Below are 15,606 nucleotides of genomic sequence, written 5' to 3'. Positions count from 1 at the left end.
CGTTATTTAAATTTTTCTGCTTATTGAGAAAGAAAATATGACCAGAAGTGGGGGGATAAGGCCTCTGAAAACATTAATACCCCATAAAATTGGACTGATTCACAAATTGTAATAATTTGGAAGGACTGAACTGAAATCCACTTTTTAATTTTAAATCAGCATAGTTGAGGTATTACATACAATAAATTCACCAATTTTAAGTGTGTAATTTGATGAGTTTTGACACATGTATAGACATATAACCATCACCACAAACATAATATAGAAAATTTCCATCAACCCAAAAAGTTCCCCCATTCCCCTTTTCAGTCAATCCCCTTCCCCAGCTCATAACCCCTGTCAACTGCTGATCTGCTTTTCATTGTTATTATATTGCTGTTTCTAGAATTTAATACAAATGGAATCATATAGTGTCTGGTCCTTTGTGTCTTGTTTCTCTCACCTGGCATAATAGTTTTGATTCATCCGTGATGTTAGATATATCCACAGTATTTCTGAATAGTATCCCATTGACTAGATATACCACTCACTATCTGCTTCTCCATTCACCAGCTGGTGGACACTGGGGTTGTTTCCATTTTGGCTATTATGAATAAAGCTGCTAGCAGCATTTGAGTACAAGTCTTGGTGTAGATATATGTATTCATTTCTTTTGGGTATATATCTAGAGTGGGACTGCTGGGTCAAGTGTATGGTTAGTATATGTATATCTTTAAAAGAAATTGCCAGGGCTTCCCTGGTGGCGCAGTGGTTGAGAGTCTGCCTGCTGATGCAGGGGACGCGGGTTCGTGCCCCGGTCCGGGAAGATCCCACATGCCACGGAGTGGCTGGGCCTGTGAGCCATGGCCGCTGAGCCTGCACGTCTGGAGCCTGTGCTCCGTGGCGGGAGAGGTCACAACAGTGAGAGGCCCGCGTACCGCAAAAAAAAAAAAAAAAAAGAAATTGCCAAATGGTTTTTCCTTTTGCATTCCCACTGGTAATATATGAATAAGGGAGATTTTTAGACTGTATCATTCTAATAGTTAATATATTTCTATGTACTAAGAAATGGATATGGAATAATAATATCTAAGGAAGCTGCTTTGTTAGTTAACTAAGGACCTCTTAGGTACCTCTTATTCTACTCATGGTTATTGTCTATAAACTGAAATAAAACCACTTCACTGATAAACTTCTGTGATTTTTCACTAAATCATACTGCCTCTTCATTAGTTTTCTGTGGTTCTGGTACTAGGTTACCACAAATTTGGTAACGTAAAAAAGCAGAAATTTATTCTCCCACAATTCCAAAGGCAGAAGTCAGAGATCAGTATCACCAGGCAGAAATCAAGGTGTGGACAGGGCTGCACTTCCTCTGGAGGCTCAGTGGAAGAAGCTGCTCCTTGCCTCTTCAAGCTCTGGTGGCTCTGGCATTCCTTGGCTTGTGGCCGCATCACTTCAATTTCTGCCTCCATCTTTCTATTGTCTTCTCCTCTGTGTGCGTCTAATTTCCTTTTGCCTCCCTCTTACAAGAATACATGTGATTGCATTTAGGGCCTACCTGGATAATCCAGGATAACCTCCCCATCTCAAGTTCCTTAACTTAATTATATTTGCAAAGACCCTTTTTCTAAATAAAGTAACATTTACAGATCCCAGGGATTAAAATCTGATACCCCTGGGAGACATTATTCAGCCTATTAAAGACATTAGTATAAATTAGAAGTTTATTATACTATTCAAAATGGCATATGAACATAGTATCCTATCCACAGAATTCACTTTTTTATAGTATTTTGTTTTATCACTTCTACAGGAAGTTGGGGGTGGGGTAGGGAGAGGAATTTTTAGAATTCCTCTTAGAAAAAGGGGCTCTGGATAACTAGATGTGGGAGTACTGTAACATGTAACTGTCCTTATTCCTCCTTTAAGTTTCAGGCAAGATATTATTTATTCATACTTCCAAAGCTTAATTAAAACAGAAGCATGCAGTTTTTGTTGGATTTTAACATCTAAATTCTTCAGGCTTTTCAATTATTTGTTAATGTCCTGCTTTATTTATTTATTTATATATATTTTTGGCAGTACGCGGGCCTCTCACTGCTGTGGCCTCTCCCGTTGCGGAGCACAGGCTCCGGATGCGCAGGCTCAGCGGCCATGGCTCATGGGCCCAGCCGCTCCGCGGCACGTGGGATCTTCCCGGACCGGGGCACGAACCCGTGTCCCCTGCATCGGCAGGGGGACCCTCAACCACTGCGCCACCAGGGAAGCCCTCCTGCTTTATTTTTCCCCCTTTCTTCTCTCCCCATTCTTTTTTTTTTTTTTTTAAATTAATTTATTTTATTTTATTGGCCTCGTTGGGTCTTTGTTGCTGTGCATGGGCTTTCTCTAGTTGTGGTGAGCGGGGGCTACTCTTCATTGCGGTGCACAGGCTTCTCTTGTTGCAGAGCACGGGCTTCAGCAGTTGTGGTGTGTGGACTTCAGTAGTTGCGGCACGTGGGCTCAACAGTTGTGGCTCGCAGGCTCTAGAGCGTAGGCTAGGTAGCTGTGGCGCACGGTCTTAGTTGCTCTGTGGCTTGTGGGATCTTCCCTAGCCAGGGCTCAAACCCGTGTCCCCTGCATTGGCAGGTGGATTCTTAACCACTGCACCACCAGGGAAGCCCTCTCTCCCCACTCTTAAAGCCTTTCTCTCAAATTAATTTTCCTCAGCTTTTTTCTTTTCAATCTCCTTACTGTAATTCATTAATACAACAGTTTTCTATGAAATGGCTACATGATGCCTGCAACATGACACACTGGAAAATAAAAAATCTATTTACTGGTAGTTTTTCCTGTCAGTGAAGTGATGCTTAGTCTCCTGGCCATGGTGGGTGATTTCTGCTGGGGTGGAGTCCGACACTGCTTCACTAGATCCTCATCTGCTGCTGATGTCATCAATTCTCCAATGAGAATTCTCTCCAGGCTTCCATCATCAATGCCTTTCCCCAGCCACCGCCCGCATGGGAACCTGGTAGGACAGAAACAAACTTCAGAATCACCAATATCTTAGTAGCTTTAATTAGAATTTTTAAATGGCACCATGGGTGAGGCCCATCATTTTAGTGCCTGTGGGTTGCTTTTTTCATTATGAAAAGTTTCAAACACATAAAAAAGTAGAAAAGATAAGAGACACCCTGGGTGTCTTATGACTTAAACATAACATTTTGCCATATGCTTCATTTTTATTTTTTGTTAGAAGTATTTTAGAGTAAATTACAAACAACAGGACATTTTACTCCCAAGCACTTTAGTATGAGTCTCTGAAAACTAAAGATATTCTCTCTTATATAAAGAGAATAAATTGTTATCATCAAATTAAAATAATTCTTTAATATTTTCTCATACCTTGTCTGTATTAAAATTCTGGGGTTAGTTTCAACAACAATATCTTCAAACTAGATGTTAATGTGGGAGTTAAGTTACAGGAGAAAAGAGGAGAATGTTCTCAAAGAAGAGTGCTGGCTTTGCCCAGGAGCATCTGAACAAGCCTTTCCTCTTACTGACATTATTTTAAGCTTCTTTTTTCTTTCCTTTTTTAATCAGACTTCCACCAATCTTTTTCAACATTTGTGGACTAATAAGCATTAGCAGCAAACACAATCAGTTTCTTAAAAGTATCTTGGGGACAATTTTGTATTTGGAACAAAATAACACAATTTTGTTATGACATAAACAGAAACAAAACAACCCAAAAAACTAAACTAAAATTCAGAAGGCAGCAGAAAAGCTTTGGAATGAAAACAATTCTCAAACCTTTTCTTGTCTAAAGAGTCTTAAAGGAAGTCTGAGCTCCCAAGGACATTTACTTACCTGTACGTATGTCCTGTGATTTCGTTTCTGACCATGACACAATCCACTAGCCATTTGGCTAACAGTCCTGAGTTATCGTGACCAATCTGAACAGTAGTCAGCTTCCCCAGGTTCTGGCACTGCAGGGACAGGACCACAGGTTACTCAGTACCTGATCTCTTCCTGCTACCTCTCAGCTTTAGCAGCGGTGCCATGGTTCCATCCAATTTAATAACTGCAGAGGACCCACTCTGCGTAATGTGTTCTGCTGTGCACTAGAGAAAAATATTCACATCTAATAGATCCCTTCTAATGAGACAGGAGACATAGGAACATGAACTATCAAATGAGAGGGACTGCACAATGCCCTAGAGTAGAGATGTAAACAGGTACTTGAAGAACACTGGGGAAAGAACAATGATTTCTAAGTGGAGAACCCAGAAACATCACAGAGTCAGTGATTTGTGCCTATGAAGGATGAGAAGAATCTCAAGAAGTGGGAAAAGGATGCTGTTTAGATTTAGTTGCAGAGAGGTCAGAGAAACGATTATAGATACAAAAAACTACCAACATGACTATTTTTCTGCTTCTAATAAAATACTAAGGCAGAACTGACTTCAAACCTCACCTAGAAGTCTTTGAAGCTATTGTTAAAAAGCAAACAAAAAAAAGCATAGTTATCAGTGTCCTTCCTGACCCTTTGTGGACAAGTACAAAAGAAAGCAATGATAATAGGAATGGTGAAAATAAATGTCAACTAAATTCTGACTTTTAAATTCTGATAAAAGATCACAGACCCCAACTGACTATGTATGGTTGGGAACATCAGAGCTATGAGTTCTCAAAGCCCTTGACATCTTTGAATCACGGCGATCTAGGTGAGGGAGGATGGCATCTTGAAGTAGTTGTGGCAGCAGAGGTGGAAAGAAGTAGGCAGATGTGAGAGTCTAGAAACAGCAATGATGGGACTTATAATGCAGTTTATGTTCCGTACTTGGTAGTCAAGGAAAAGCCAAGGATTTTAATCTTTTTTTTTTTTTTTTTTTTGGATTTTAATCTTTTATATACAGATGGCTGTGACCCCACTAGATAGATAGTGTCAAAATAAGCTCTTGGGCAGCGTTATGGCTCTGAGTGGAAACTGCTATTCCTCGACTCCAAGGAACATGAGAACAGGACATTTTAGTTAGCACCACTTCCCTCCTGAACCAAGAACAGCTGTTTGTCTTCTTCCTGCGTGCCAGGATCAACCAGCATGTGGGCTCAAAAGTATGGGAATACTTCACCAGGTAAGACCTGAAAACTGACTACCATAGTGAAAGGTACAGTTTTGCAAAATCACTTTATAAATATCACCACGTGGTCTAAAAACCAAAAGCATGGAGAGCAGCTCCCCTGTCCCTCTGTCTAGGTTCAGGCAGGGTGAATTTACAGTTTGGAAGAGAACCACTGTGGGGAAAGCATGTACTTGTATGTTCTCTACTTGCCAGGTTCCGTGCTAGGCACTGGGAATTATGGAATAGGACCTGGCAAAGCCCCAAAGTGCACCATTATGAGTGGAAAAATAGAGCTTAACAATTAAAATAACAGTAAAAATACAAAAATTCACGTGTTCAAGACAACTTTAGGTATATAATCCCAAAAATGATCCTGCATGCTTAATTACTCCTTTATATTATTTGACTCAAGGAAAAATGAAAAAGTGAAACTGGCATCGTTGTATAGAACTATGTATGACACTTTGTGCTAAGAAAGGTATTAGCTGGGCTTCCCTGGTGGCGCAGTGGTTGAGAGTCCGCCTGCCGATGCAGGGGACACGGGTTCGTGCCCCGGTCCGGGAGGATCCCACATGCCACGGCGTGGCTGGGCTCGTGAGCCATGGCCGCTGGGCCTGCACATCCGGAGCCTGTGCTTCGCGACGGGAGAGGCCACAACAGTGAGAGGCCTGCATACCGCAAAAAAAAGAGAAAGGTATTAGCTGAACTTACTTCAAAAGTCATTTCGAGGAGATTTTTGGGAATCTGCATTACTCCCGTGTCTCCTAGTTCTCCTGATACACAGATCCAAGGGTTCGATGTGATGATCGCATTGCTCAGCTTTTTGATGGGAATGATCACTGACCTATATGGAATCACTGAAAGAAAAATGCTGAAATTAATACAAAATTACAATAAAATTCTCCTGATAACAAAACATTAAGAACTCGGCTGGGCTTTCACAGATAATTTGCTTTTTAATGATCTATCAAGATGTACTTAAACAAAAAGCTAGATCATAACCTCCCCCAGTCTAGAAAGATGAGGTTTGGTTTATAAGCCAAAAGTCCCAATATTTGTGGTTTCCACACATATACATCACCATGTGTACATGACATGCTTATCATTACCACTACATTTATAAACAATGTCAGGCATTAGCACCAGAATCTCTGAGGACATAAACAGTGACTGTGCTATATAGTATTTTCATTCTTTTAATGTTTTTATTAATTTTGTTCCAGAATCGAGTAAAAATGAGCACAGTTACTGGTATGGTTTCATATGAAAAAAGGTGGTACATGACTTCTTGGATAGTATCCTCTTGTTGCTGATTTTCTTGGCCAACCCTTAAAAGCACTGCACTTCAGAACTTTCCCATCCCAGTTTTACAGTCCAATATGCAAAGCCAAGAATAATAAACAACAGCACCTCCATTCTGGACATAATATGAAGTCTATAAACTACAACTTGGAAAGGTGACTCATGTGCAAGAGGTGCCCCAGGGAAAGAATCAGGATATGGAAAGGGATCTGTAAGAAATCTTTCCCCTCTGAAGGCTCTTCAAAAGGCACACCACTAGATGTCACTGTCCTATCACTGTCCTTTGCTCAAATGTGGAAATCACACGGGCATTACACATACCTCCATTTCCTTTAAAAAATGGGGATGGCTCAAACACATTAGCATATTTTTATCCCTCAGAGCCATATATATATATTTTTAAAGCAGGGTAGAATCAATATTTTGGTTGGTATTCTCAGGATTCCTGTTCATTCAGCCACAAGACAGCTAACAGAAAGCCCTCCTTGAAAGAACTACACGTAGAATTTAAAACATTTACTGGACAACAGGCTCAGATACAGCCTCACAATAGGAGCTCATGCTTCAATGTGCTCTTAGATGAGCAAAATGAATGGGATAAATGGTTCATTTCCCTAACTTTACATAGACGACTTTCTGTTGGGAGAATAACCTCCCTTTCTGTCCTTTTATTTTGGCTGAAGGAAAGGAAAATGTCAAAGGGAAGGCCATACTTTCATGGTTTAGTAATCATGAGACTCAAATGATTTTTGAAACTGAAAGCAGAAGAGGTTAGTGCAAGATGTTATTTTAGGGCCCAGAGGCTACTTTCATTTCTTTCACTGACAGGATTAGAAAAGCTACCAAAAAAAAAAAAAAAAAAGAAAAGCTACCGAAAAAGCCCTGTTTAAGGTCAGCAGTTCTGTGGCTGCAAAGGGCTCACAGATGCACAACAATGATTTCATAAAGTAGAAAAAGAGCAATATTATTAAACTCAGAATATTTATTTCATGAAGTATTTCGATTCCCCTAATTGAAAGAGTTCCTCAGATGAAGAGAAATCTGCATATATGGGGAGGAACTTAGGATCCTAACTCTCTCCGCTATTTCTTCTCTTTCAAAACTGTATATAACACCTTAGTTTCTAGTAAACTAATAGTAGCTTGAAAGATAATACAGGTTGGCCCAATAACCATTCCAACTCCATTTTCCCCTTGTCTGCCTCTACCAGAGACTTTGAAGGCCAAAACCTACACAATTGTGCCCAGTGAAATATTGGTGATATTTATTGAGATTTCTTAGAAAACTATGTTTTTCTGGCACAGATTCTAACCCCTCTTCCTTGGCACTCCTTCCCTCTTTGGGCTGGAGGGTAGACTGAGAAGAGTCATCGCTGGAGGCGATTAGCACGCACTGGTAACTGTCAAAGAGCCTGGGTCCGTGATAGCACTGTGGACTGCCTACCCCAAGACTTAGCACTGTGTAAGAAAATTAAAACAGCCGATTTCTTTAAACCACTATTTTCCAAGCTTCTGATACTTGCAGCTGAATAAAACTGCTGATACAAGTAAAAATTCTCCAAAGTAGGGAAGGGGATCCACTGCAACAGAATAAATGCTGTAATTCAATTTATAAAAAACACGTCTCCAATCATCATTTCCTCCCTCTATAGACCTACAACACCCAGCAAGATTCTGAAGTCTTTCTGAATCTTCAAAGTTTAATGATGTTCAGTTATATAAGTTTATTATCATATACTGATTCTTTGAATTTATGTGTTTCAGGTAAGATATTGGAATATTTGTTTAATAAAACATTTTTCTTTACATCCATCCCAATTCCTACTGCAGATTGGGTTTCCTGGGAAGTAGACTCTGAGTCAGAAATTAGGATGCAGAATGTGAGGAAGAAAGCAGGATGGGCTGAGAAAGAAACTGAGCTCTGATGCTGTGAGTGCTCAGCTGGTCCCACAGTGAGTTCTGGGACAGCCCATGGATCAGGCAGGGATGCTGGCCAGCTCTGGTAGGAGGGATAGCTTCAGGTAAGGTAGTTTTCTTTGGTGAGACACTCCCCACAGGAGCTGACAGCTGAGGGTGGTCTTCCAGCAGCATCTCCGGCTGCTGGGGCATAACCTTCGTTCATAAATGGAGATGGGGTAGGGCGGGGGGTGGGTGGGTGGATATCACAGTGTCTGACTCACTGTACTGTGATGTCTCGTTTTAAAAAATATAAACTCTTATTCCATTAGTCATCTGAGCAACTCTTCACTTAACAGTCAATTCTCCAGACTTACTGATAGTGGTGAACACACTGGTGAAGCAGAAATAGTCCACAGCATTGAGGGAAAGAAGATGGTAAAGAAACTGCTCTCTTTCTTCTTCACAACGTAGAAAAGCATAACGTTTATAAAGCTTCCTAGGAAAGGGTATAAGACAAGCACAAAATAACAGTATAGTATATTTTTCATTATGTCTTCCACTAAAAATAAACACCTCCACTTAGACAAACTATGGGTAGAAACTTTAAGCTAGAAAGAACAGACAATTCACAAAAATGAACACAAATACAGTTAATAATACATTTAAATCTATTTAGTAATTAAAGAAACAACCTGCCGTGAATCCATTGTCTCTCAAAGTAATAAAGATTGAAAAGTGATGACTACTGCTGATGGGGGGTGGGGGGTGGCAGTGAATAATAGAAAGTGGAACTGAAATTTTCAGAAAAGCAATTTGTTGGTAATAATTATTTTGAACCAATCATATTCTTTGACTCATTCGTTTTACTTTAAGGACTCAGTCCTAGGGATATAATATGAAATGTGGGCAAAGATTTTCTCACAAATGTCCACTTGAATATTATTTGTAAAAGTAAAAATATATCATTGTATACCCATTAAAAATAAAGTTTAGGAAGAGCTTTAACAAAAACAAAACTACTACTCCCCAAAATAATAAATAACTTTTTATTAAGCACTTACATTTAAGCATTTTCCAAGTATTTTTAAATTATTAATATATTTAATTCTCGTGACCACGAGAGGTAAGTCTATTAGCATTCTCTTTTTATAGATGAGGAAAACAGAGATACAGTGAAGTTAAGTATCTTGTCTAAGGCCATTCAAATAGTGAATAGTAAAGGTAGTATTTGAACACAGGCATTCAGATTTCAGAGGCTAAATCCTTATGATATAGAAAATGTTATGGTATAATATTAAGCCAAAAAAAGATGATGCTGAATTGCAAATATAGTATAATCTTAACTAAGAGAACATGTACATAAGTACAGTAGAAAACATGTGAAATACTTAGTAGTCACCTTTATGTAGTAAGATTTTAAATGATCGTCATTTTCTTCTTTGTACTTTGGCCACAAAGGGCAAGTGACTTATGGGTGGGGATAAGGTGTGGGGAGAGTAATCAGTTTTAACAGAACAAGGTCAGGTTCACAGACTGTACTTCACATCACGCACTCTTTATCAAACCTATTCTTTGGACATTAAGACTCATCCTAAAATGCTCCAGAGAGTAACTTAACCCAACAGTGATATGTACAAATGCAAAATCACAAAAAGAATTGGGTTTTGGTGGCATTCCAGCACTGTCACGTTTGAGGTCTCTGTTGAATTCTTTGCATACCTTTGGTCTAGAGAACTCAAAGTCCTCAACCTTCAAATTAGTTCTACTATACATATTAGCTGGATGATGCATTTCATCCAAGGTTTCATGATGGGGTAAAGGGAAACTATCAAAACAGTTAACAATTAACTAATATGCACTTGATTGGTTTCCTGGCTCTAAACTACTAAATGTAAGCATTAGCAAGACTCTCAGAGAAGCCTTTTCCTGTGGACCTTTTTAGTTTTTTACCACTCCTGGTTTTGTTGTGATCTTTACAATATGATATACGGTTTACATAAATTCAACCCATTTTTTTGGATGGTACTATCAGCTGTGGGACTATTAGCTTTTGTTCTGAACAGAGGAGCACAATCTGCCCCTTTGCTTTGAAATCTGTACCCTCCCAGATATAATCAAATAGGAGGTCAACAGTTTCTGAAGCATGTGCGTGTTAGAAAGGAATTCATGTGCAGAGGAGTCAGCAACTCAGCCTGAAGAAGCCAGCTTGTCAGCCTATGCAATTTATTTTGTAAGCACACAGGTCACAGAAACAGAAATGCCTCAAGAGGCCATCTCTTACTTTGTGAGCAGTTGGTTAGAGAGCAACTGCTTGAGATGCTGGGACAAGAGCTTCTTTTCTAGAGACAATCTTATCCATGCTCGAGCTCGTCCGACATCAGTCTTGATCTCACTCATGTTTTGAATATGCCTAAAGAATAGTAAAACAGCAAAGATGTAAATCCTAAGGCTAACCTTGAACTGGAAAAGAACTGAAGAGTTACAGCACCTTGCACAGAAAAGCTATTTTGTACTTAGAGGAAGCAACAGGCAACACGCAATTTATGTTGATTAAACTTCAAGGGTTCCACCTGAATCACGAAATTAGTCCAACATCAGAATTACCATTACAACACGAGCACACAGGCAATATCCTAAGATAAAGCATTTAACACTCATTCACTCTTTCAGGTTTTATTTATTCTTGTTTCAGGCTCATAGATACCTATAAACTGGCACTTGGTTATTCATGACACTCAGAAAAATAAAAGCAGTAAAACAGGCTGAATATTCAAGTTCTTATTCAAAATAATTGTTCTACAGTTGTAGTATCTGCTACAACTTTAATCCACTGAATCATTTTTCAAATTGCCCTGACAACATATGGAAAATATGAAATTGTATTTTCTATGGTATTAGAATACAAGCTGTACTATACTAATAAATTAAAAATTCTTAAAAATTTGAGACTTAGGAAATTGTGTGGCCAAAAACAAACTGTGTGATCAACCCCCAAATGAATGTTACATATATGTATATATTAGTATTCTGTGTAGAAGTTGATGCCATACCCAGCAGGACTGAATTTATCTTCCTAATGATTCTCCTCCTAAGGAGAAAGAAGGATTGAGCAGGAAGGATAAGCCTAAGGGACAGGATAATTATAGAACCAGTACAATGACTCACTGAAAAGTCTTTGTGATTGTGACCCACCATCCCTTCCTTTTTTTTTTTTTAAAGGAATTTTGCCATTCATTCATTCATTCATTCATTCATTTATTTATTTATTTATGGCTGGCTGGCTGGCTGGCTGGCTGTGTTGCGTCTTCGTTTCTGTGCGAGGGCTTTCTCTAGTCGCGGCAAGTGGGGGCCACTCCTCATCGCGGTGCACGGGCCTCTCACTATCGCGGCCTCTCTTGTTGCAGAGCACAGGCTCCAGACGCACAGGCTCAGTAATTGTGGCTCACGGGGCTAGTTGCTCCGTGGCATGTGGGATCTTCCCGGACCGGGGCACGAACCCGTGTCCCCTGCATTGGCAGGCAGATTCTCAACCACTGTGCCACCAGGGAAGCCCGATTTGATTTTTTTTTTTTCTTTAATGTACAGAATGACTCATCTCAGCTGTTATAAATATTGCAACAGGGCTTCCCTGGTGGCGCAGTGGTTGAGAGTCCACCTGCCGATGCAGGGGACACGGGTTTGTGCCCCGGTCTGGGAAGATCCCACATGCTATTTGATGAATAGCTCGCTCCACTTGCGTGTATTGGCCACTGTGAGGTGGGAGAGGGCGTAGCCCATGATGAAGGTATCTTCTGGCAGAAGGCCATCCCAGAACAGCCACCAGATGGTGGCGTAGATCTTCCTCTTGGCCAGGTTGCTGGATGCGCCCATGATGATGAAGATTATGTGTATCATACTGGTGGAAGGAATCACTTTGGTACAGCTCTTCCCGTAGTATCCCACACACCTGGGTCTGGTTCAGAGCCACCTGCTCTGCCATGATGCTCTCTGCGCCGGGCCGCGGGTCACCTGTGGTCCCCAGCGCTGCTGTTCCATGTCCTGGATGCCTCGTGAGTGCCCGTGTATCTCCATACTGTTCCCGCAGGTCCACATCCCCGACCCACCCCGCCCCTGCAACTTGGCTTTCTTGCCAGCCCTGGGCGGAAGGGCTCCACTTCTGCAGTGTGGTCACGCCCCTCGACCCCATTTGTAGGCGGGCCTTCTGCAGCCCCACCCCCTCACCTCCTCGCCCCTGGCCATTGGTCACCTGCTCAGGTCAAACCAGCCCCATTAGGCAGCCTCGTTGTGGCTCCTCCCCCAGCAGGGGCAGGGTGGCTCGGCTGGCTGCTCAGGCTTCCCGTCTGGGGCAGCCTCCCTTGCGTCTGATCAAACACTCTTGATAAAATGTAAAGCATTATCCCATCACACAAGTGAGGCTTAAAGAGATGGCTTAAAAACAAGTCAGAATGAGGAAATAAAAGAAAATTCTGTTGCCGTTTCGTTAACCAACCTAAGCTCTAAGAACTTTTTTCAGAAATTATGACAGACTTAATTTATCTTTAAAGGGCTAATATCATTACACACGGTCGTGAACGGAGAAAGATGGTGTCAGGCAAGTCCCGCTTAGACCCTGGTTCTGGTGGTGGCGGCAGTGGTAGGCGCTGGACGACCCACACGGGCACCTCCAAAATGAGCCTAGGAAACAGCACTGGCTGTTCCTCAACTACTGACATTGTCCAAATGATGACACAGTTGACTAAAAGCAATAAGGGGGAAATGCTCAGGTATTTACCACTTAAAGTTCCACAGTATGTACAAGGTCGCCCCCCCCCATGAGCACAGTGCCAGGTTAAAGCTCACATGATCCAGGAATACCAAGTTGATCAAAGTGTATCTACTAGAAATGAATCTATATGAGGTTTGGTAAGTACGTATGTTGTATAATCTTTCCCTAAGTATTCTTCCTACTCTAAAACAGTAAAGTCTACTGAAATTAGTTTCATGCTGGTCTTAAGTATCTGGAGACATGATAGGTGAAGAATGTCAAAATGGGAAATAATTATTTGAAAAACAATGTTATGTTAAAGGAAAATGGGAAGGATTGGAATACATAAAGTGAAACCTCTTTTATTTAGGTGGCTATCAGCACTCCCATCATAAAAATGTTTGCACTAATTTTTGTTTATTTGTTTGTTTTTTTGTATTCTTTTTAGCAGGAAGCATGGGAATCAGGAGATGAGGCCACCAGATTCTTCTCCTCAAGCCCCTTGTTCACTGGCACCAGGGAAATTACTCTGCCTAAAAGATTGCCTCCTAATATAATTCCTTTGTCCCAGAATATTCAAAAGCTCACGGGATATAGCCTGAACTGCTCAGGCTTGCATTCAAGGCCCATTATCACTTGGCCTCAACATATTTTCCTATTTAAAAAATTCTATTCCAAGCAATTAACTTATAAGACTCTGTATTTTATTACCTGAAGTACTTACTCTCTTCTAGCTTCCTTATTTGATTCTATTCATGTTTGAAATCCCAGCTTCTTCTAGAAAGCTTTCCTTGACCATGGCAGCCTTCAATGACCTCTCTAATTTATGGAATTCTATAGTCTGATTTGCATTTATTGTGCACTACTACTTTTATCATTTTCTCTTGGTATACATTTTTCTCAGCTTGACAAAAGCTCCCTGAGAATGAGGAACCCAATACTTCTTACTAGCTTTGGATCCTTCTTTGCTCCCTCTAGGGCCTAGTGTATATAAAAAGCTAAAAAAAATTCTGTTGCTTTGTAAATCTATATCTAATTTTATGCTTTAAAACAATTTATATGTGTTGTGTTATTAAACTTTAAATCTATTAAAATTTTTTGTGTAGTTATACCATTTGAATCTTTTTAATTGGAATAATTTATTATAGGTAATTACAGTGATACTCAGCATAATATTATACAAGTATTACTTCTAAAATAGATCCTGGGGACTTCCCTGGTGGCGCAGTGGTTGGGAGTCCACCTGCCGACGCAGGGGACACGGGTTTGATCCCTGGTCTGGGAGGGTCCCACATGCCGTGGAGCAACTGGGCCCGTGTGCCACAACTACTGAGCCTGTACTCTACAGCCCACAAGCCACAACTACTGAGCCTGCATGCCACAACTACTGAGGCCATGCGCCACAACTACTGAGGCTATGCGCCTCAACTATTGAGGTGCACGTGCTCTAGGGCCTGCATGCTGCAACTATTGAGCCCGCATGCTGCAACTACTGAAGCCTGTGTGCCTAGAGCCCATGCTCCGCAATAAGAGAAGCCACTGCAATGAGAAGCCCACGCACTGCAATGAAGAGTAGACCCCACTCGGTGCAACTAGAGAAAGCCCGTGCACAGCAACGAAGACCCAATGCAGCCAAAAATAAAAATTAAAATAAAATAGATCCTGGTAATTCACAGAAAAGCAAACATGGTGTGGTTTAAATAGCTTATTTATTTGATTTGTTTCCAACCCTGGTACAAAGCTTTCTAATTTTTATGTATTCTGTCTTATCTGATTGTCACAATAACTAGTGAGTGGGAGACCATCATTATTTCACTTCAAAAATGAGAAAACTGAGATTCATCAAGACTAAGTGACCCACCCAAGGTCACAGAAATAGTACATATTCTAGAGATGCCACCCATTTTTTACCAATCATTTCTTCCTGGTACTCACATTCTTGGAGAAGCTCTCCTTCTACAGACCCAGAAGAACCAGAAGCAACAACTTCAGGTACCACCATGACGGATGCTCCTTATCCTTCAGCTAGAACTGAATGGATAAGCAGCATCTGCCTGATCTAAGCTGAGCCAATCAGGTTTTCTCTCAGAAACTGGAAATTAGTACACTGAAAAACCAAGTTAGTTTTTGTTGAATGCTTAAATAAGGGATGTTAAGGCCAGGGCTTGGGAGAGCATGTTCACAGTAAAGCAGAAAAGGAGGGCAAGGGACACAGGGGAGGAGAAGCAGCAGAAGTGGAGGGAAAAGCAGGGACAATTTGCTTCTCCTGAGATGGAGAGTAGTAACCTTGGACAAAACTGTTTCCAATCCAGCCACAGTTCTTGTGCTTGGATTCTGGAAAATACCCTCATGTATCTCCCATAAAATTCTCCTTTCTGCTGAAGCTAGTTTGAACGGGCTTCTGTTCCCTAAAACGGAATGATTCCTAAGAGTGGCAGCAACTAAATTTGAAGCCACATTTCCTGAGTCCAAAACTGGTGCTTATTTCACTGTATCACCAATGAAACACAATAATATTTATTAGAGAGATTAAGGAATTAGCCAATTTGAGTGTGAGCCCACATTCTGTATAGTCATA

The 15,606-nt window shown here is 40.8% G+C and overlaps 1 protein-coding gene across 2 annotated transcripts in view; it reads right to left on the bottom strand.

Annotated features, from left to right (window-relative positions):
• Positions 1–15,606, bottom strand: part of DENND5B (DENN domain containing 5B) — a gene marked incomplete at both ends in the record, with an annotated part of 215,274 nt that overhangs the window by 4,302 nt on the left and 195,366 nt on the right. For both annotated transcript variants that reach the window (XM_079716014.1, XM_079716015.1), the window contains 5 exons: positions 2,799–2,986; positions 3,829–3,947; positions 5,796–5,941; positions 8,659–8,780; positions 10,566–10,694. In XM_079716014.1, coding sequence (XP_079572140.1) covers positions 2,799–2,986; positions 3,829–3,947; positions 5,796–5,941; positions 8,659–8,780; positions 10,566–10,694 — 704 coding nt within the window. The remainder of the gene's footprint in view (positions 1–2,798; positions 2,987–3,828; positions 3,948–5,795; positions 5,942–8,658; positions 8,781–10,565; positions 10,695–15,606) is intronic.

Source organism: Hyperoodon ampullatus (genome assembly GCF_949752795.1).
Source record: "Hyperoodon ampullatus genome assembly, chromosome: 11".
NCBI lineage: Eukaryota > Metazoa > Chordata > Mammalia > Artiodactyla > Ziphiidae > Hyperoodon > Hyperoodon ampullatus.
Note: the sequence above shows the minus strand (reverse complement) of the source record. Positions and strands in the feature narration are given on the sequence as shown.